This window comes from Poromitra crassiceps (genome assembly GCF_964638095.1).
Source record: "Poromitra crassiceps genome assembly, chromosome: 9".
Lineage (NCBI taxonomy): Eukaryota > Metazoa > Chordata > Actinopteri > Beryciformes > Melamphaidae > Poromitra > Poromitra crassiceps.
This window is the reverse complement of record NC_139630.1, coordinates 27,908,949-27,932,252: the sequence shown is the minus strand read 5'-3', so window position 1 is coordinate 27,932,252 and position 23,304 is coordinate 27,908,949. Positions and strand designations below refer to the sequence as shown.

At 43.1% G+C, this 23,304-nt stretch overlaps 2 protein-coding genes across 4 annotated transcripts; both read left to right on the top strand.

The window, feature by feature from the left end:
• Positions 1-104: 104 nt before the first annotated feature.
• LOC310782519 (C-C motif chemokine 4-like) lies at positions 105-2,846 on the top strand. The gene is made up of 3 exons (XM_083643197.1): positions 105-261; positions 1,014-1,125; positions 1,838-2,846. Exons 1-3 carry the CDS (start codon positions 168-170, stop codon positions 1,944-1,946), a joined length of 315 nt encoding a protein of 104 aa, XP_083499323.1. The 5' UTR covers positions 105-167; the 3' UTR covers positions 1,947-2,846.
• Positions 2,847-6,961: 4,115 nt separating this feature from the next.
• LOC310781924 (C-C motif chemokine 13-like) lies at positions 6,962-22,895 on the top strand. Of its 3 annotated transcripts, none has more exons than XM_083642566.1 (3): positions 6,962-7,113; positions 7,687-7,795; positions 21,740-22,895. In XM_083642566.1, the coding sequence occupies exons 1-3, from the start codon at positions 7,026-7,028 to the stop codon at positions 21,825-21,827; spliced, it is 285 nt and encodes a 94-aa protein (XP_083498692.1). In that variant the 5' UTR covers positions 6,962-7,025; the 3' UTR covers positions 21,828-22,895. The 3 variants fall into 3 exon arrangements, 2 of the variants coding, with proteins under 2 accessions (XP_083498692.1, XP_083498691.1); XM_083642565.1 differs by lacking the exon at positions 21,740-22,895 and adding an exon at positions 8,434-9,640; XR_014552990.1 differs by lacking the exons at positions 6,962-7,113; positions 7,687-7,795 and adding exons at positions 19,500-19,632; positions 20,965-21,076.
• Positions 22,896-23,304: the final 409 nt, after the last annotated feature.

The following is a 23,304-nucleotide window of genomic DNA, read 5'->3' as shown; positions in this document are numbered from 1 at the left end:
ACACACATACACCTACACACATATAGACACACACGCATACACACACACACACACACACACACACACACACACATGATTGGCAACATAATAAAAGTCAGGGGAGACTGAGGACAGACTGACAGAAAGAACGAGACAGAGACACACACAGACAAAAAGACAGAGTTACGATGATGATGATGATGATGATGATGATGAAGAAACCAGTCCTTCTGGTGGTCTGCATTGTGCTTTTCTCAACCCTGGCTGAATCTCATCTACCAAGTAAGTTTACGGCCTCGTCTCTACGGTCAGTGTTCTGTCATGATGTGAAACGTCTAGCGGTCAAACCTGGCTGCTGTGTTTCACAACTGCAGGCCTGGTGAATATTACATATTGACAATACAACTTGATGCTATAGAATACATGCACTGTATTTGGGATTTTTTGTGCAGCTTTCAATTTTAGTTGTTAGCTGTGGTAAGCTGATTTGTTTAAAGGGATAGTTCTGAGTTTTTGATGTGGGGGTCGATGAGGGACCGGCAAGTAGAGCTGCCTGCTGAGTGTGAAGGGGGCCATGAGTAAAAAGGTAAAAGAACAGAAAAAAATACAAAAAAATGCTTCTAGACTGCTCAGCTGGCGTATACATCCAAGTCTCCACAAGCCCTGAGATGCCAAGTTGACATGAAAAGACATAATTTACACCCTGTTTTTAGCTTAAATATAGCCATATGCAGCTGGAAGCTCACTTCAATTTCTGCAATTTCTTCTTATACCTGGAGCACCTGGCTCAGATTTCAGCTAAAAACAGGGTGTAAATGACATATTTTCATGTTAACATGGCAGTAGAGTAATTGAATATGGGCCTAAACCTTATACATGATACGGCTTTGTAAATGTAGTATAACAGTAGTATAAACTAGAGAAGTAGGCTATATGAAGAGAAGTACAGTATATGAAGTGTAAAGACAGAAAGGGGGGGAAAGATCAAAATAATGATCACGTGTGTTCATGTTGTTTCTCTGTCTGTTGCACAGGTGGCACTGGTCCAGATGAATGCTGTTTCAAATATGCCGGGGGACGCGTGCCTAAGGCCAACGTGCTGGACTACCACCACACAAACAGTCTGTGTCCCATGAAGGGCGTCATGTGAGTTTCAAGGGTTATTTAATGCTTAACAATTAACTAATGTTCCTAGTAATCCGAATGGTGTTCAAGTTAGGTAATGTATGCATTATTCAATACTTTAGTGTTAGTTAATGGTTATGGGGAGGGTTAGTTAACGGCTACGGAGATAATAAACATCAACTAAGGGTTAATTAATTAAGCATTGACTAATGCTTATTAAGCATTAACAAAAAATTTTTTTACCCTTATTGCAAAGTGTGACCAGAGGTTTGAATCACATATATGAGGGAAATGGCAACTTTGCTGTGATACAACGTTATAAATAGTCATTGATTTACTGAAACATTTAAGATAATGAAAAAATAATTGAGCATGAAAACATAACAAAAATAATAATAATAATGATACCAAAGGTGTAAAGACATGGATCTGGCAACACATCTGACACTGAAACAGCACTGAGGCTTAATTGTTGCTGCAATTAATTATACCAAAGTTGAGCCTGATTGGCTGACTGAGTTATGACTGAGTTGCTACTGGCTGAATTATTGCCTGATTGATTGTTACCGGTTACAAGGCAAAATGCAAAAACAGCAGGAACAATCTCTCTCTCCCTCTCTCCCTCTCTCTCTCTCTCTCTCTCTCTCTCTCTCTCTCTCTCTCTCTCTCTCTCCCTCTCCCTCCCTCCCTCTCTCTCTCTCTCTCTCTCTCTCATTCTCTCTCTCTGTTCTAGCTTTCAGATGAGGAAGGATAAGGATGGTATCCAGGTTGAGCTCTGTGTTGACCCATCTCTGAGCTGGGTCCAGAACATCATCAAGATTGTGGATTCCAGAGTAAATTAAGGCCCTAACGGCTAAAGTGGAGGATCTGGGGCCCACTGAGGCATTCAAAAGTATTGTTGCATTATACAGTACATTATACTTCCCTCTTCATCATTTATATTTTGGGCTGTGGCCTTTTTCTTGCAAGCATTTATTTTGTATTGTTTAGACATATGGATGAGCTGTACTTTAACTGTCCCTTTTTGGGGGGTGGGGGTTGGGCGGAGCAGCAATAAAGCATAGCAATATTGCTTGATGAATGAGGGTGTGTGTTATCTGTATCAGTAAAGGGCCAGGATAAGGGAGCTAGACTAGCTGCTCCCCTCATTTAACATTTTCCACGTTGACAGACAGGCAGGCTGTAGGGAAACATGCATGTAGCTACCTTAGAGAAACATAGGCTATTTGGTTATAAAAGGCTAAGCATCAATGATTTCAGAGAGCAACAAGAAATCAACAAAAGGACATAATTTCCTTCGTGTCATTTTTGGCTTCAGATGTACTGTATCTAAATTGTACTAAACACGTTAAAACCCACAGAAGTTGATGCCACTTGTTGGTAGAGCTACTGGTGAAGATACAGCTGACTTGGTGTTGGTGAATAACTTGCATTTAAGAGAAATATGTCAGTTTTCCAAATGTCCCTCCATGAGTTATCCTAGACCTGGTTTCTCTACATTGTTTATAATAATACTGTATTAGCTAAGCTAAGTTAAGAGCTAAGTTTTTAGCTCTTTCTGCAACTGCTGCGCCTGTTGCTTAATTCACTTTTTATACTCTTTTTTTTAAGTTTTGTTGTGATGCTTTTAAATGTCCATTTTATTCTCTTCTTTTCTTTTCCTGTCAACCATTTTATGTGAAGCACTTTGAATTGCCTCTGTGTATGAAATGTGCTATACAAATAAACTTGACTTGACTTGACTTGGCTTGTATAAGTTATGATCCTATTTACCCCCTTCAGTTGGTGGCTTCTTGGCCTTCTCAAATCCATTGAGCTTCCTGGTGTTGAATGTGAAGGATGACACACAAACGTATAGTGACAAATAATGTTAAAAACAAAAAGATCTTTATGTAATTGTGATTGAAATGCAGAGAAAAAGAGAAAAAGGAGCCAAATAAATGCCTTCTCTTCTCACCATGTGTCTCTGGCACCACCTAAAGGTTGCTCAGAATAACAGACTTGATCATGTCCAAAAATGTACAGTACTGTATAGATGCAAACTACATTGTATTTGAGCGTGGATTGATAGTTGTACACATGAATTCACTACATCTACATATCTGTGAGTAAGATGGATAATTCTTTTATGTATTGTATTTTTATATTTATTTTACGTATTCATTTACCATGGATCTATCCATTTGGAGATTCTCATGTATTGAATGCATGGAACTGCAAGTGTCATGTCTGTGCAATAGGTCAGCCAAGGGGGACATTTTGTCGTAGCGTCAACTGCATGCTATATTCCCCCATACAAATGTATCACTGGTCTCAATAACCACAACAATGACTTAACGTGCTGCTGAAGGATGCAGAATCCATTTCCTTCACCTTAGAGCAACGTTTTGGTTCTAAATCTAAATGTTAGAAAGGACATGCAAGTATTATGTTCTATCATTCTATGATGCATAAGGTTAGACAGGGTCAACTTTCTTCATCATTTTGCATATTAGACTATTAGAGTCATACTGTATGGAGGTTCATAGCAATGATAAAAAGTGTGTGTACAGCAAAGCTACATCTCACACCTGCAGGTGTTTGTGGTGCATAGCTTTGTATAGCCTACGCCAACAGCTTTGGTTAGACAGTCCTGAATGCTGCTGCGTTGTGACCCCGCCCCTCTCTCAAACCACAGGTTTCCGTTTAGCAGTTGTGTTACTTACAACCCGGCTGAAGGAAGTAACAAAAGGAGGGAGTCAAACTTATAGCAATAATAATTATGACCTCAAACTAAACTAAGGACTAAAACAACACAAACCACTAGAAGCCAAAAGAACCGAATAGAATTGTGCACACAGGTGAGGAGGGAATGAGTGGTCTGTGGGCTTTTAAAGCTCAAAGAGTGCACCACGGGCCCAGGTGCACCCAATCAGCCTAATGACCCAAAGAAACCACCAAGCTCCTGCAAGACAGGGCCAGGAGAGTGGGAGGGTTGTCACAGCAGTCAGGAGGTTGGTTAGTAGCAGTGTATTGTAGTTTCACTCACCCTGTGTTTTTAGAGGCATATTATTTGCTGTGTTACTGAAGCAAATGTGACTGACATTGATCACAAGTAAATTGAGCCCTTCCCTATAGTTTTAATACACTAGGAGACAGACAGACAGACATCGCCCACCCACTCTATAGGCTCCATCGTGCAACTGTGCGCCATCGGCTAATACTACATCACAGTTGCTCGAGTGACATCACTGGTGACAGAGTGGAGGGGAAGGAGCGAAAAGATAGAGAGAGGACTATAGGCCTACGTACATAAACCTGTGACAGACTGTCTGTAATCAGACATTTTGTAACTTTATTACTTTGATGACATGACACTGAAAACTGATGCAATTCAAACCATGTCCTTTAAAACCACATGAAGCTGCAAGAAAAGCTCAAAAACACACACCCACCCACCCACGCGCACGCGCACACGCACACGTGCACACACACACACACACGCACGCACGCACACACACACACACACACACACACACACACACACACACACACACACACACACACAGATGATAATAGTGTCTCCCAGTTACTAGGTAAGAAACGTGTGTACAAGGTGACAAATAATGTCACTAAGCTCCAACGCTCTGCTCTACTCGAGCTCAAACAGGACACCTCTGTAGTAGTTCAATCTGCTGACAAAGGTGGCGCCATAGTTTTACAAGACAGAGAGGCTTATGTTGGTGAAATTAATAGACAACTTGCTAATGCTGATTTTTTATCTCAAATTGAATAGTAACCCCACCTTAGTTTTTTAAGCTAATGTTGATTCTGTACTTAAGGGCTTTTTTGAGACGGGTGACATCCAGAAAAATTAATATGATTATATGAAAGTTGACAGTCCTGTCACATCTGTGATTTATATTTTGCCTAAAATCCATAAAGAATATACCAATGTTCCTCCTGGTCGACCTATTGTGTCTGGGATTGGCTCTCTCACTGAAAATATTTCCTCTTTTGTTGATTACTTCCTGAAACCACATGTCTTGTCACTTCCTTCTTATGTAAGGGACTCGAGTGATTGTATTCAGGTCATACAAGCCTTAGACTCAGTGGACAAGGACTCGCTCTTGGTCACTCTTGATGTGGAGAGTTCGTATACAAATATCCCACATCAAGGTGGCCTCGAGGCAATAGAGCACTTTCTCAATTTAGAGGACTGCTTGCACCCCCAGTAGGCTACTGCCTGTCTTAAAGAGCTTACTGAAATAGTACTTAATAATAATTTTTTTATGTTTGAAAAACACTTCTTCTTACGAAAAAATTGTTCAAAAACACTGGTCCATTTTAAGCTCTGATCCTGCTCTGAATAAGGTTTTTTCTGTCTCACCACGTATTGTTTACAGAAGACCTCCCAACCTGAAGAACTTCCTGGTCAGGTCGCATTTGAGGCAACCCACACCCTCACATTTTCTTAATAACATTCCCGATGGTAACTATAAATGTGGTGATTGTGCCCAATGTAAATTCACCCACAAATGTCATACATTCAACCATCCAGTGATGGGTAAAACATTTAAAATAAAGGGTATCATCAGCTGTACCACATCGAATATTATTTATATGATTAGATGTTTGTGTGGATCAGTCTACATTGGCAAATCTTCCAGAGCTTTAAAAACCAGAATATCTGAACACAGGAGTGATATTAGGACTAAGGATTTTAAGAATCCTGTGGCACTTCATTTCTTCCAGGCCAAACATTGTACTGTATCTCTTCACTCAAATATTTTGGTATAGAGCATGTCAAACTGCCACCTAGGGGAGGTGATATTAATAATTTACTCCTTAGGAGGGAAGCTTTCTGGATCTCTACCTTAGACACCTTTGCCAGAGGCTTGAATGAGTCATTCGATATTAGACCATTCCTTTAATTTTTGTTACGTTTGTTAGACTTCTTCACTTACCCTCATCTGTGAGTACAGACTCACTTAGATATTTGTGATCAGCCTACATCCTGTCTGACATTAGCATTGCTCACTTTAGCTGCCCTGGAGTTCATCCCTCCCTTATCTCTTTATTTCTATTTTAATATTTATGTGTGGGCATCTTTATCCTACCCTTTGCAGAGCAACTGCCTTGGCCCCTCCTTTTCTAGATGTTTCTCTACAGAATGTTTTTCTACAGAATTGTTTTAGACTTGCCCTTGCTCCTTGTTTACTGTATTTTCTAGTGTACCGACAACTTTGCTTCCTACACTAGGCTATACTATCTTAAATTTGTACTTTTTGTGTGTATTATGTCTTGAGATTATGTCTTAATGGTTGATTGCTTTCACCTGTTTTCTTTCCGCCCACGGCCATTAGTGGGAGGAGATGTTTGACTTGTATATATGGGTGCTGTCATTTTGTGCTTCATTCTGATGAAGGTCTCACGACCGAAACGTCAATAATATAACAAATAAACTGTGAGTTAAGTGGATGCAGTGTGCGGACTTCACTTCTTTTTGATCCTTTTTTCATAGAACCTGCAACGCTTCCTTCCCTACCAAAAAACACCTCCGCCCCTTCGACCGTTTCTCTCCGTCTCATTTTTAGATCAGTGTTGACCACAGTGTGTTTGCAAGTTTTACACCACACACTATTAGAAGGGTACATGGGTGTGTACACGCACGCGTGCACGCACACACTCACACACACACACACACACACACACACACACACACACACACACACACACACACACACACACACACACACACACACACACACACACACACACACACACACACACACACACAAACACACACTACATGATTGGTCACAAAAGGGTTTTTGCTTATCGCGTTACAGAGGATGTTAGGGATGAGGCAGGATAAGAGGCAGGGCAGAGAAGGACATACTGACAGATAGAGCGAGGCAGACAGACAGAGACAGACAGTTATGATGATGATGAAGATGAAGAAGACAGTCCTTCTGGTGGTCTGCAGCATCCTGCTTTTCTCAATCCTGGCTGCATCTCAGCATCAGGGTAAGTTTCCACCTTGTCTCTAATGTCATGATGTTTATGTCTAGAAACAGCCAAACCTGCTTGTTTGGAAGTTCTCCCTCGTTCTCCCACACACATATGGTTGAATATGACATATTGGCAAATGGCAATAGACTTGATGCTATAGAATACATGCACTGTATTGTGGGGAACTTTTGCGCAGCTTTCAATTTTAATTGTTAGCTGTGGTAAACTGATTTGTTTGTTTTTCTGTTCTTGCTGTTCTTACTTATTAATGCCGAAGCAAAAATATTGATTCATGCCATAATCAAATCAAACCAAACCACAGCAAGCCTCAGCAGCCATTGAATATATGAGTCTAAAGCTTATACACCAGGGGTCCCCTGGAGTATATAAAAAAAAGAAGCAATTCCAGTGCGGGCCACACAGCTCGCCTGCCGCGGGCCGCTATTTGGGAAACCCTGTTATACACTATACTGCTTTGTAAATGTAGCATACATGTCTAATAGTATAAACAAGAGAAGCATACGGAAAGGGGAAGAAGACCAAAATAATGGTATCTGTGTTCATGTTGTTTCTCTGTCTGTTTCTCAGGCGGCGGTGGTCCAGCTGCATGCTGTTTCAATTTTATCTTCGAAGCGCCTAAGCGCAGGGTGCAGAGCTACAATTACACAGACAGTCGGTGTGCCAAGAAGGGTGTAGTGTGAGTGTTGCATCTCCTGTTTTATTGATCTTCAACCTTACAGACTTTGCTACTCCTGCACAAGTGTAGGAGTTATCATGCAGTTATCATAACCAGGCTTTAGGCCACATTTTAATTGATCTGTCATTATAGACATACTATACAGTTCATATCAAGTTTCAGAATTAGCTGATAAAATAATATCTGCCTGATGTTATAGAGGACAGTTGTTTTTTTTAGTTTCAATCACCATAATGGCAACTGCAGTGATTAAAAAGAAATCATAAAAAATTGGTTTACTGAAACATTTAAGATTACTTGGCAATCAAAAAATAATAATCGAGAGAAAATCTGCAATTAATTAAAAAATAATCTACTAAAGGTGCAACGGTTGCGGCAACACATCTGTCACTAAAACAACACTGAGGATTTACTGCAATTGTAAAATGCCCAAGTTGAGCCGGGCCTGATTGGCTGACTGAGTTGCTATTGGCCGAATTATTGACTGATTGATTATCTGGTTGGTTTGATGACTGTAAATGCAAGGCAAAATGCAACAACAGCAGGCATGATCTGTGTGTGTGTGTGTGTGTGTGTGTGTGTGTGTGTATCTCTCCTCTCTCTCTCTCTCTCTCTCTCTCTCTCTCTCTCTGTTATAGCTTTCAGATGAAGAGGAGGAAGCTCTGTGCTGACCCAATTCACGACTGGGTCAAGAAGATCATGAACATTGTGAATTCCACACCATAGGCCCAAACGGCTAAAGTGGAGGGTTCTGGCTCCCACTGAGTACCTGTAGCCCCGGCAAGCAATCTGATTCGTCCAAATGATGTATTAACCACACCATACAAAGCAGAATCTCCCCCCCCAAAAATGAGTAGTAACCCATGAGTTAGATTACCATCTCATCGCTTTTCCATTTTTCTTTCCTTTTTCTCTCATTTCTGAACTGCTTTAAAACTGCAAAATAATTTCTCAGGTGAACTCTGTTTTAATGTGATGTCATGTGATGTATTGAATGTAACGTTTTCAGTGCTAAGCCCCCCCCCCCCCCCCCCCCCTCCCCACACACACACACACACACACACACACACACACACACACACACACACACACACACACACACACACACACACACACACACACACACACACACACACACACACACACACACACACACACACACACACACTTTTTTCTTCCATTTGCTGATATTGTTTTCTATACAATAAAGTATTACAAATATTGTTTTAAGGTGGTGTTCCTACACACTTTGGTTAAATTTAGGTCTTCAAAATCAAGTTTCCTGTAGTGACGTCCTCAATAGACAAGACTGAGAACTTCAACTCTGGCCTACAATCCATTGAACATCAGTCTGTTAAAGTCACGGGAGGTCTACCACAAACGCTTTATAGTCAGGCACAAACAATCTATTTATTAGCTATATATATATATATATATAAACCGGCCTGTTTGTCGACGGGCAACAGATGACGCAAGCTACAAGCGGGGGTATGCTTGGTGTCCAAACTGCAGTAGAGGAAAAGAGGACACCGTGCCCAGACCTGAGTTTTAGGTGTGTGTAGTCATGCTTATAGTCATGATGTCGGGGGACTCAATATAGATACATTGATTTATTCTATTATGCAAACCCAATGAGTCCTCTATAAGTTTTTAGCTCTTTTTGCAACTGCTGCGCCTGTTGCTTAATGCACTTTTTATACTCTTTTTTAAAGTTTTGTTGTGATGCTTTTAAATGTCCATTTTATTCTCTTCTTTTATTCTTTTATTTTCCTGTCATCCATTTTATGTGAAGCACTTTGAATTGCCTCTGTGTATGAAATGTGCTATACAAATAAACTTGACTTGACTTGACTTGACTATATATATATATATACGGGAGGAAACACACACAACCATGGAGAAGCAAACTTCACACAGAAAGGACCTGGGACGGAACAGGGTTTGAACCCGGGACCTTCTTGCTGTTAGTGTGAGGTAATAGTGCTAACCACTGAGCCACCTTATTAACCTCATATGGGAAAATACATTTCTTATGGAGAAAATCTGGTGCCAAGTCCCTGTGTCTGTTTGCAATACAGAAAATATAAGAATAAAAAAGCTGTCATTTCCAAGGACTATTAGATCTTTTAACATGGCTAATAGCTAACTGACTAATACAGTACATAAACTTCTGATATATAGACTACAATCAAACATTTTGTAATTTCAGTACTTTGATGAAAATTGATTTAGTCTCACAGTTCAAATACAAAATGGAACCCAAGTGCACGACTCAAGAGGCAGAGTTCAAAGTAAATACGGTAGTCTTGTTGATGCCACTTGTTGGTAGAGCTACTGGTGAAGATACAGCTGACTTGGTGTTGGTGAATAACTTGCATTTACAAAAGAAATATGTCAGTTTCCCAAATGTCCCTCCATGAGTTATCCTAGACCTGGTTTCTCTACATTGTTTATAATAATACTGTATAAGTTATGATCCTATTTACCCCCTTCAGTTGGTGGCTTCTTGGCCTTCTCAAATCCATTGAGCTTCCTGGTGTTGAATGTGAAGGATGACACACAAACGCAGTGACAAATAATGTTAAAAACAAAAAGATCTTTATGTAATTGTGATTGAAATGCAGAGAAAAAGAGAAAAAGGAGCCAAAGAAATGCCTTCTCTTCTCACATGTGTCTCTGGCACCACCTAAAGGTTGCTCAGAATAACAGACTTGATCATGTCCAAAAATGTACTGTAGATGCAAACTACATTGTATTTGAGCGTGGATTGATTGTTGTACACATGAATTCACTACATCTACATATCTGTCAGTAAGATGCATAATTATTTTATGTATTGTATTTTTATATTTATTTTACGTATTAATTTACCATGGATCCATTTGGAGATTCTCATGTATTGAATGCATGGAACTGCAAGTGTCATGTCTGTGAAATAGGTCAGCCAAGGGGGACATTTTGTCGTAGCATCAACTGCATGCTATATTCCCCATACAAATGTATCAGCGGTCTCAATAAGCACAACAATGACTTAACGTGCTGCTGAAGGATGCACAATCCATTTCCATAGAGCTCAACAGCTACAGACAGTCTAATGTCCATTTGGTTGAGATGAAAATGGAAAGATTTGCACCTTAGAGCATACATGGGCAACGTGTGGCCCGCGATAGAATTGCAAAAAAAAAAAAAAAAACATTTTTTTTTACAGTCCACTTGAACAATATACCCACTGAATAAGTGTTCAAATGTTCATGTCATTCTGGGTAATACTCTTCTGTTATAGCATTTCAGTCTGAAATATGGAATATTTTTCAATAATATTTATGACTAAAAGGCTAAAAGTTATCTCATGTGTAAGAAATGACTGTTCTACATTGAAGTAGAAATTTAAATAATTAACTTGTTGGTTTTGGATTTATTTAGCTCAGGGGTGGGCAACTATTTTTCATGGGGGGCCACATGAGAAACCCAGATTGTTGCCGGGGGCCGAACAAATATTGTCATGCCGTAACCCATGGATGGGCAACTTTGATGATAGAGAGGGCCACAAAAAAATGTCCTCGCTACCAGATTTTGCTGAGGGCTGAATGGCGCCAGCACGAAAAATTTGGGGCATTTGAAGCCAGGTTTAGAGGAATAACTCATTTTAAATTAACAATTGTGATGTCATTATTCAGTCTTAACCACCATATTTGATCCTTTTCCTCACTCACTCCTATGTCACCACCTGCTCTCCCTGCAGGGCTTGAAATTAACTTTTTTCACCACCTGCCAATATGGCTGCTAGATTTTAAAGTTACCAGCCAATTAGAATTTCCACTAGCCAAAATGTTTTTCTTGAAATAAACCAGAATATGAGTGGGTTAATTTAAGCATAAGTATCAATAAGTGGCCCGGGATTCTCAAAGCCTGTGTTGAGGGTCACACAAGAACAAAAATGCACTTGAAGCTAAATAAATCCAAAACCAACAAGTTAATTATTTAAATTTCTACTTCAATGTAGAACAGTCATTTCTTACACATGAGATTACTTTTAGCCTTTTAGTCATAAATATTATTGAAAGATATTCCATATTTCAGACTGAAATGCTATAACAGAAGAGTATTACCCAGAATGACATGAACATTTGGACACTTATTCAGCGGGTATATTGTTCAAGTGCACTGTAAATTTTTTTTTTTTTTTTTTTTTTTTTTTGCAATTCCATCGCGGGCCACACAGGGGGCGCCCGCGGGCCGTATGTTGCCCATGTATGATTTAGCTTCAAGAGTGCATTTTTGTTCTTGTGTGACCCTCAACACAGGCTTTGAGAATCCCGGGCCACTTACTGATACTTATGCTTAAATTAACCCACTCATATTCTGGTTTATTTCAAGAAAAACATTTCGGCTAGTGGAAATTCGAATTGGCTGGTAACTTTAAAATCTAGCAGCCATATTGGCAGGTGGTGAAAAAAGTTAATTTCAAGCCCTGCAGGGAGAGCAGGTGGTGACATAGGAGTGAGTGAGGAAAAGGATCAAATATTGGTGGTTAAGACTGAATAATGACATCACAATTGTTAATTTAAAATGAGTTATTCCTCTAAACCTGGCTTCAAATGCCCCAAATTTTTCGTGCTGGCGCCATTCAGCCCTCAGCAAAATCTGGTAGCGAGGACATTTTTTTGTGGCCCTCTCTATCATCAAAGTTGCCCATCCATGGGTTACGGCATGACAATATTTGTTCGGCCCCCGGCAACAATCTGGGTTTCTCATGTGGCCCCCCATGAAAAATAGTTGCCCACCCCTGCCTTAGAGCAACGTTCTGGTTCTAAATCTAAACGTTAGAAAGGACATGCAAGTATATGTTCTATCATTCTATGATGCATAAGGTAAGACAAGGTCAACTTTCTTCATCATTTTGCATATTAGACTATTAGAGTCATACTCTATGGAGGTTCATAGCAATGATAAAAAGTGTGTGTACAGCACAGCTACATCTCACACCTGCGTGACTTAACATAGTCAATTTTGTCACGCGTGCACACACACACGCGTTCGCAGTTTTTGATTCTACGCCACCGGATATGAAGTTCCAAACGACTCAATAAACATGCGCAGCTATCGACTGAACGTGTCACACACGCATGCTTTGATGCCTGTGTAGCAAAGCAACGCTTGACGTGTCATGTAGTTTCCCCATTGACTTGTAATGGTCACGCGTGTACGCGTGCGCTTACGCGCTCTGACTGCGCACCCCGCTACATTTACGCGTAAAATTACACGTACATTTACGTGTAAAATTACGCGTTCATGTACGCGCACTGTTGTGCGCAATGCAGAAACACTTCCGGTGGCGTAGCATCAAAAACTGCAAACGGGTGTGTGTGTGAACGCGTAACGAAATTGTTCTATTATCTTCATGCGTGCGTTTACGCGCTCTGACTGCGCAACCCGCGTACATCTACACGTGAGGTCTCCAGACCATAGTTCAAGCAGAAGGCCACTCACGCATAATCCGATCATCCCCTGACGACAGTCAAGTTCTAGCATAACGTGGTCAGTCAAAAGTCCTAGTATGACGTCTGCTATGACGTCAAACATGACGTCAGTTAATCCTCATATATATAGCAAGGGTTCTACGTCACCTCTCTCTCTCTGGCCGATCATAGCAGCAGCAGCTCACGGCAGCCCATCTCCCTTGAAGCCGGCCTCCGAAGCGTTGTTTTGCCCCACCCACCTCCCCAGTCCGCCACCAACGAGTCTTGACTCCTGATCCCCCACGGGGGGGGGGATCTCCTAGCCTATGCAGGCGCCCTCCTCTGCCTCAAGAGCAGCGCCACTGGCCAATGGAGTCAAGCGCCAAAGCATTTGCCATGCATGCCCGTGGATATTCCCATTCCTGGCATGTCGAGTTCCGAGCCAGAGCAGCCCATGGACTGTGACGGCAGCTTAGTCATCGGTCCCCTGTCCCGGACCGGCCACGGAGCGTACTTGCCTTCCGAGGTGTCTGACGAAGACGTTGGCGAAGCGACCGGACCACAGGCTGCCAGCATAGCCCCCCGCGCGCCACTGCGACGGCCCCGGTAGGAGAGCAGAAGACGAAGCGCCGCGCCGTGGACGCCCAAGAACGCGTGCGAGCGTGCCGGAGGGAGAGGCCGATCGGCGAGGACGTGCGAGAGGCCGCGGGCGAAGACCAGTAGAGGCAGCCGCCCGAGAGCCGGGAGCCGCTGGGGAAATGCAGGCCGCGGGGCCGCCGCGAGACGCCACGTACTTCCTGGTCGCACTGACCTCCAGGCCGCCGGGCAGATTCACGGTGATTGACGGGAACCGGCTTGGAGAAGCGCTGAAGCCGGAGCGCCGTGGCATCTCGGGCACTCTGGGCAGACCGAAAGGTCCATGGGGCGAACGGTTCATTCTGGCGGCAACAGCTGAAATGTAGTGCAATTTGCTTCCCTTCCAAATCCAGCGACGTAAAATAATCCATTCACGAAAAGAATGAGCACTCCCAGGAATTCATGGACGATAAAAGTTTAACGTTACATGCAGTTAAGCAGAAAGTCGCACTCGGCAGTAAAACTCGCATCCATGTAACGTTAATCCATCGGGTGTCCTGTTCTTTCTGTCACGAAGACTATAATCCACCAGATCACATGACGTTTTTCATCAAGTCTTTAATCCACCGTCACACTTCAGGACATCCTCTTAATCCAAAACAGAGTGTGAAAAGTAGCTGTCTCTCTTGTGGTGTTTGTGAAACGGAGGTTCACGGTAACCAGAGACCTTTTATCGTAAAGATGCGACAGCACACAGCCAATCCGCCATTTTGGAGACTAAGCTTCTGCCCCAGCAAGGAGCCGTATTTCAGGCCAAAATGGCCGCAGCGCTGTTTTCAAAAAGGCACTATATACTCTTGCCTTCTCATTCTCAATTATCTTTGCTGTTACACGCAGCTGAGTTTGTTTATTTTCCACCTCTGGGTCCCCAGTGACCCCATGTGACTGATGGTGACTGATAAATTAAATTAGGAAGCTTCTGTGATGATGACAATGATAATTTCTTAACTTTAGCCGATCTGAGGGGGTTTATTTGAACAACAATCTTAAAAAAAAAAAACTCCACTATCACCCCCCTTCCTGGAGCCCGACGACACCTTCATAATACCAGACTCGCTCTGTTAGTCGTCTTGGACATGGACGAGGGGACGTTAGGTTTCATAGCGGACGGACATGACCTAGGGGTGGCGTTCGGAGGACTTAAGGGCAGGAAGGTGTACCCCGCAGTGAGCGCCGTGTGGGGACACTGCGAAATACGAATCCGGTACATAAACGGACTCGATCCGGATCCCCTCCCTCTGATGGACCTGTGCAGGCGCCCCGTGCGGGCGGCTCTAGGAAGGGACCGCCTGAGCGGAATCCACGGACTGCCCCTGCCCGCCTCTCTCAAGAGCTACCTGCTCTACCAAGGACGGGGTTGACGACCACAGCACACCGAGCATACCCCGGAGGACCAGTCACCCGTGGACGCGAAAGGACCCGTGAGGAAAGTATCAGTACTTCAGCATTTAAACGGGCAATCTACCAGTCCAGTAAAATCAATTCAATTCAATTAAAAAAAAAAAAAAAAAACTTTATTAGTCCCGCAAAGGGCAATTTAAGGCATGAATACTGCAAACAAGCTGTACTCTGTACACATCCAAAAACAATACAAAAAACAAGACAATAAATACAATAAATGACACTGATAAAGCAAGATCCCTGATTACAGTGTATCCAACACCACAAAGGAATATAGGTGTCAGATCAATACAAATTAATTTCAGTCAATACAATCCAAGTGCATATTAGACTTGTTCAAGGGTTCAAATCAAAAGGTCAAGGTACAGACCTACTCTAGATAAACTGACCACTTCTCGTACTGTGGCTGTTCACCAGTCGAATGGCCTCTGGAACCAAACCAAACTTCCTTCTGCTTGTTTCGCAGGCAGGCTGTCTAAAGCGCTTTCCTGATGGCATTAAGTCAAAACAGACATGAAGGACATGCGTGGAGTCATTGATTACCTCGTGCGCTTTCTTGAGCACTCGTGCACTACTAAACTGTACTAGGGATCTTTGTGTTTTGCCTATAATGCCTATAATCAGACGTATTCTCATCTCTTTAATACTCCGTCTGCCCGCAACGGCCCGCCCCACCAAACAGAAATACTGTCTTACATTGCTCTGAAAACACCACATGTACCGTAGGTGTCCCTCGTGCTTTGACTAAATAAAGCGAAGCTGACTGACAAGTTATTCGGCCTGTGACCTGACTATTCTACCCAGCGGGCATCTCAGCCTGCCTATTTCCGACGCCTAAGCGGAAATCGCTTTCTGGCAAATGGCCAGCGGGAGTCACAATAATAATAATAATAATAATAATTATAATAATAATAATTACAACAATAATAATAATAACCACGCAAGGGGCCATTCTAACACCCCTGGCCCACGGAGCTTGTCTGAGCATCAGCTAGAATGAGTGTTACTGCATAACTTCGGACCGAAGCCAGACGGCCCAGGGAATGCTGACGTCTTTCCGTGTTAAGCTACCCGGTCTTAATACACCACTTCCTGTTCTTAACAAATTTCAAAGTAAAATGCCTCTGGCATTTCTTCAGAAGCAGAATCAGAATGACTTTAATGATCCCCGAGGGGAAATCGGGACAGGTTACAGTAGCTCGCTCTCACTACACACATAGCTTAAAATAAAATAAACAGTAGTAAATGCAACACAAATGCAATATTAAGCAATAAGCAGGGGGAAAACAAAAACAAAACAAAAAAAAAAAACACAACATAGCATAGAATAACTAGTAAATGCGCTAGAAGAAAAAATAAGTGGAATGTCTAAGTAGCAAAATACAAAATACGTCAGGTAAGTATACATTCCGTGTCAATTATCATTATTGCACCCTGGACTATATTAAGTCGGCTTGCCCTATACGCCACACGTGGCTCAGCCAGGCACAGTTAACCTATCGGCTGGCTCAGTCTCAGGGAGACTGAGCGTCTCCGAGGTGCTCTTTAAGAGAGGCCTTAAATAGACCAATGGCCACAGGCAGGAATGATTTCCTGTGCCTCTCCGTACTGCATCTAGGTGGAATCAGTCTCTCACTGAACGTACTCCTGTGTTCGACTAGCACGCCGTGGAGTGGGCGCGAGTCATTGTTCATGATGGAGCGTAGCCTGGACAACGTTCTCTTCTCTGACACCGCAGTCAGAGAGCCCCGCTGCCCCAGCACACAATAGCATACAGGAAGGCACTAGCCCCCTTCTGCCCTTTCTCGTTCATGGCTCACTACGTCAAGCTCAGGCCTCGGACCGGCCCCTCGGCTCCCCTGCTCCTCATCGCACCCTGTCACCACATGACAAGGTCCCGGTTCACCCTGCACCTCAAGCAGACGCTCCAGCAATGCAACCTCCCGACGAAGGACTACTCCAGCCACTCCTTCAGGATCGGAGCGGCCACCTCGGCCGCCGAGCAAGGAGTGCCCTCCGCCTCCCTCCAGCAAATGGGCCGCTGGCCCTAATCGGCATTCTCCAGCTACATCCGCCCGGAGCAGGCGGCCATACTGGCGGCCCAAAGAACCCTCCTCCCTTAATCGGTGAGCATGGCAACAAACAGTGTCCCGGACTTTAAAATGTCTCGTTGGTGGCGGCTCCCCGTAAGCATGGCGCCCAGTAAGGCGCAGTAAATTCCCCGGCTCATTTTTGGGGGGATAGAGTCGGAGAAAGTCAGGGTAGTTGCGCCAAGGCAGCCAAGTAGGCCAAGCCGGGAAGCGCCAAGCTAAACTTTAATGTACCAAGATCGAAGACCCGACTGAGTTGGGAGCGCCAGCCGCAAATAGCTGTAAGTCGCTAAAAAGGTCGAAGGCCGGAAAAGTACAATCGCGAAGCGCCAAGGCGGCCAGGTAGGCCAGGCTGGGAAGCGCTATCGCGAGGTGCCCGACCGAGTTGGGAGCGCCAGCCGCAAATAGCTGTAAGTCGCTAAAAAGGTCGAAGGCAGGAAAAGCACGTACCAAGGCCCGACCGAGTTGGGAGCGCCAGCCGCAAATAGCTGTAAGTCGCTAAAAAGGTCGAAGGCCGGAAAAGTACAATCGCGAAGCGCCAAGGCGGCCAGGTAGGCCAAGCTGGGAAGCGCTGTCGCGAGGTGCCCGACCGAGTTGGGAGCGCCAGCCGCAAATAGCTGTAAGTCGCTAAAAAGGTCGAAGGCAGGAAAAGCATGTACCAAGAACGAAGGCCCGACCGAGTTGGGAGCGCCAGCCGCAAATAGCTGTAAGTCGCTAAAAAGGTCGAAGGCCGGAAAGTACGATCGCGAAGCGCCAAGGCGGCCAGGTAGGCCAAGCTGGGAAGCGCTATCGCGAGGTGCCCGACCGAGTTGGGAGCGCCAGCCGCAAATAGCTGTAAGTCGCTAAAAAGGTCGAAGGCCGGAAAAGTGCAATCAACTACTGGCGCCTGCAGATCTCAATTAACCTCCGGTAATCAGATCTTCCTTTTGGGGGATCTCCTAGCCTATGCAGGCGCCCTCCTCTGCCTCAAGAGCAGCGCCACTGGCCAATGGAGTCAAGCGCCAAAGCATTTGCCATGCATGCCGATTGCTAAATAAAGTTTGTCTAATCCTACCAACTGGCCTCTCCTGATTGAAGTGAGGTCTCCAGACCATCGTTCAAGCAAAAGGCCACTCACGCATAATCCGATCATCCCCTGACGACAGTCAAGTTCTAGCATAACGTGGTCAGTCAAAAGTCCTAGTATGACGTCTGCTATGACGTCAAACATGACGTCAGTTAATCCTCATATATATAGCAAGGGTTCTACGTCACCTCTCTCTCTCTGGCTGATCATAGCAGCAGCAGCTCACGGCAGCCCATCTCCCTTGAAGCCGGCCTCCGAAGCGTTGTTTTGCCCCACCCACCTCCCCAGTCCGCCACCAACGAGTCTTGACTCCTGATCCCCCACGGGGGGGGGATCTCCTAGCCTATGCAGGCGCCCTCCTCTGCCTCAAGAGCAGCGCCACTGGCCAATGGAGTCAAGCGCCAAAGCATTTGCCATGCATGCCGATTGCTAAATAAAGTTTGTCTAATCCTACCAACTGGCCTCTCCTGATTGAAGTAACATTACGCGTACACGCGTGACCATTACAAGTCAATGGGGAAACTACATGACACGTCAAGCGTTGCTTTGCTACACAGGCGTCAAAGCATGCGTGTGTGACACGTTCAGTCGATAGCTGCGCATGCTGCGCACACGCACACGCTCACGCACACACACACACACACACACACACACACAGATGATAATAGTGTTTCCTTTTTTCATAGAACCTGCAACGCTTCCTCCACCCCCCCCCCCCACACACACACACACACATCCGCCCCTTCGGCTGTTTCTCTCCCTCTCATTTTTAGATCAGTGTTGACCACAGTGTGTTTGCAAGTTAACTGTAGCTTCTGGGTTTATGGGTCTTGGTCCTTATTTTGTCATGGAAACAGTCTCGCAAGTTTTACACTACGCAAGAAGGGTACACGGACGCACGCACACACACACACACACACACACACACACACACACACACACACACACACACACACACACACACACTACATGATTGGTCAGAAAATGGTTTTTGCTTATCGCATTACAGAAGATGTTAGGGATGAGGCAGGATAAGAGGCAGGGCAGAAAAGGACATACTGACAGATAGAGCGGCAGACAGACAGAGACAGACATTTATGATGATGATGAAGATGAAGAAGACAGTCCTTCTGGTGGTCTGCAGCATCCTGCTTTTCTCAACCTTGGCTGAATCTAGTGTACCAAGTAAGTTTACTGCCTTGCCTCCACAGGCCAGAGTAATGTCATGATGTCAAATGTCTAGAAACAGCCAAACCTGCTTGCTGGTTGAATATGACATATTGGCAAATGGCAATAGACTTGATGCTATAGAATACATGCACTGTATTGTGGGGAAATTTTGCGCAGCTTTCAATTTTATTTGTTAGCTGTGGTAAACTGATTTGTTTGTTTTTCTGTTCTTGCTGTTCTTACTTATTAATGCCGAAGCAAAAATATTGATTCATGGCATAATCAAATCAAACCAAACCACAGCGAGCCTCAGCAGCCATTGAATATATGAGTCTAAAGCTTATACACCAGGGGTCCCCAATTACTTTTCACCAAGGGCCACATTTTGCTGAGGGTCGGGGGCCGAACCGTGCGACGGCCGCAAGGCGGCGGCGTGAAACATTTGGTGCATTTGAAGCCAGAGGAATAGAGGAATAACTCATTTTAAATGAACAGTTCTGTTGTCATTATTCAGTCTTAACCACCAATTTGATCATTTTCTCGCTCACTCCTATGTCACCACCTGGAGGGCTTGAAATTAACTTTTTTGAACACCTGACAATGGCTGCTAGATTTTAAAGTTACCAGCCAATTAGAATTTCCACTAGCCAACATATTTTTCTTGAAATAAACCAAAATATGAGTGGGTTAATTTAAGCATCAGTAAGTGGCCCGTGTGTCAAAGCCTGTGTTGAGGGTCACACAAGAACAAAAATGCATTCTTGAAACTAAATAAATCCAAAACCAACGAGTTAAGTATTTAAATTTCCACTTCAATATAGAACCGTCATTTCTTACACATGAGATTACTTTAGCCGTTTAGTCATCAAGATTATTGAAAAATATTCCATATTCCAGACTGAAATGTTATAACAGAAGTATTGGCCAGAATGACATGACCATTTGGACACCTATTCAGTGTTGATCAGTAATTTCTTACATTACATTTAGCCTGATTTAATCAGGATGATTGAAAAATATTAACAGAAGTTGACTATTAGAATGACTTGAACATGAACAATTGGACACTTCCTCAGTGTTGAACTGTAATTTATACACATGAGATTACTTTTAGCCAGATCTTGCATGTTGCGTTCAGGTACACTGTAAAAAAAAAAAAAAAAAAGCAATTCCGGCACGGGCCACACAGCTCGCCGGCCGCTATTTGGGAAACCCTGTTATACACTATACTGCTTTGTAAATGTAGCATACATGTATCATAGTATGAACAAGAGAAGCATACGGAAAGGGGAAGAAGACCAAAATAATGGTATTTGTGTTCATGTTGTTTCTCTGTCTGTTTCTCAGGCGGCGGTGGTCCAGGTGCATGCTGTTTCACATTTATCCCCAAACGCGTGCCTAAGCGCCTGTTGGTGAGCTACAGTTACACACACAGTCAGTGTGCCAAGAAGGGTGTAGTGTGAGTGTTGCATCTCCTGTTTTATTGATCTTCAGCCTTACAGACTTTGCTACTCCTGCACAAGTGTAGGAGTTATCATGCAGTTATCATAACCAGGCTTTTAGCCCACATTTTAATTGATCTGTCATTATAGACATACTATACAGTTCATATCAAGTTTCAGAATTAGCTGATAAAATGTAATATCTGCATGATGTTATAGAGACAGTTGTTTTTTTTAGTTTTCAATCACCATAATGGCAACTGCCGTGATTAAAAAGAAATCATCAATAAAATTGGGTTACTGAAACATTTAAGATAACTTGGCAATGAAAAAATAATAATCGAGAGAAAATCTGCAATTAATTAAAACATAATCTACTAAAGGTGCAACGGTTGCGGCAACACATCTGTCACTAAAACAACATTCAGGAGTGTTACTGCAATTGTAAAATGCCCAAGTTGAGCCTGATTGGCTGACTGAGTTGCTATTGGCCGACTTATTGACTGATTGATTATCTGGTTGGTTTGATGACTGTAAATGCAAGGCAAAATGCAACAACAGCAGGAATGATCTGTGTGTGTGTGTGTGTGTGTGTGTGTGTGTGTGTGTGTCTGTGTGTGTGTGTGTCTGTGTGTGTGTGTGTGTGTGTGTGTGTCTCTCTCTCTCTCTCTCTGTTATAGCTTTCAGATGAAGAGGAAGATGCTCTGTGCTGACCCAACTCACGACTGGGTAAAGGACCTCATCAACGTTGTGGATTCCAGACCATAGGCCCAAACTGCTAAAGTGGAGGGTTCTGGCTCCCACTGAGTACCTGTAACCCCGGCAAGCAATCTGATTGGTCCAAATTATGTTTTAACCACACCATATAAAGCAGAATCTCCCCCCAAAAAATGAGTAGTAACCCATGAGTTAGATTACCATCTTCATCGCTTTTCCATTTTTCTTTCCTTTTTCTCTCATTTGAATTGGTTTAAAACTGCAAAATAATTTCTCAGATGAACACTGTTTTAATGTGATGTCATGTGATGTATTGAATGTAACGTTTTCAGTGCTAAAGCCCCACCCCCCTCCCACACACACACACACACACACACACACACACACACACACACACACACACACACACACACACACACACACACACACACACACACACACACACACACACACACACACACACACACACACACACCTTTTTCTTCCATTTGATGATATTGTTTTCTATACAATGAAGTATTACAAATATTTGTTTTCAGGTGGTTTTCCTACACACTTTGGTTATATTTAGGTCTTCAAAATCAAGTTTCCTGTAGTGTCGTCCTCAATAGACAAGACTGAGAACTTCAACTCTGGCCTACAATCCATTGAACATCAGTCTGTTAAAGTCACGGGAGGTCTACCACAAACGCTTTATAGTCAGGCACAAACAATCTATTTATTGATTATTTATTAATATATACCCCCGCAAGGTACAAGCGGGGGTATGCTTGGTGTCCAAACTACAGTATAGAGGAAAAGAGGACACCGTACCCAGACCTGAGTTTTATGTGTGTGTAGTCATGCTTATAGTCATGATGTCGGGGGACTCAATATAGATACATTGATTTATTCTATTATGCAAACCCAATGAGTCATAAGTTTTTAGCTCTTTTTGCAACTGCTGTGCCTGTTGCTTAATGCACTTTTTATACTCTTTTTTAAAGTTTTGTTGTGATGCTTTTAAATGTCCATTTTATTTTCTTCTTTTCTTCTTTTATTTTCCTGTCATCCATTTTATGTGAAGCACTTTGAATTGCCTCTGTGTATGAAATGTGCTATACAAATAAACTTGACTTGACTTGACTTGACTATATATATATATGGGAGGAAACACACACAACCATGGAGAAGCAAACTTCACACAGAAAGGACATGGGACGGAACAGGGTTTGAATCCGGGACCTTCTTGCTGTTAGTGTGAGGTAATAGTGCTAACCACTGAGCCACCTTATTAACCTCATATGGGAAATTACATTTCTTATGGAGAAAATCTGGTGCCAAGTCCCTGTGTCTATAGTTTCTGTTTGCAATACAGAAAATATAAGAATAAAAAAGCTGTCATTTCCAGGGACTATTAGATCTTTTAACATGGCTAATAGCTAACTGACTAATACAGTACATAAACTTCTGATATATAGACTACAATCAAACATTTTGTAATTTCAGTACTTTGATGAAAATTGATTTAGTCTCACAGTTCAAATAC

What these genes read in the sequence shown, in the direction of transcription:
- LOC310782519 (XM_083643197.1), top strand. Translation starts at nt 168, where the DNA reads ATGATGATGATGATGATGATGATGATGAAGAAACCAGTCCTTCTGGTG. An exon ending in GGCTGAATCTCATCTACCAA is followed by an intron (nt 262 to 1,013) that starts GTAAGTTTACGG and finishes TCTGTTGCACAG; the next exon opens with GTGGCACTGGTCCAGATGAA. An exon ending in TGTCCCATGAAGGGCGTCAT is followed by an intron (nt 1,126 to 1,837) that starts GTGAGTTTCAAG and finishes TCTCTGTTCTAG; the next exon opens with CTTTCAGATGAGGAAGGATA.
- LOC310781924 (XM_083642566.1), top strand. Translation starts at nt 7,026, where the DNA reads ATGATGATGATGAAGATGAAGAAGACAGTCCTTCTGGTGGTCTGCAGC. An exon ending in GGCTGCATCTCAGCATCAGG is followed by an intron (nt 7,114 to 7,686) that starts GTAAGTTTCCAC and finishes TCTGTTTCTCAG; the next exon opens with GCGGCGGTGGTCCAGCTGCA. An exon ending in TGTGCCAAGAAGGGTGTAGT is followed by an intron (nt 7,796 to 21,739) that starts GTGAGTGTTGCA and finishes TCTCTGTTATAG; the next exon opens with CTTTCAGATGAAGAGGAAGA.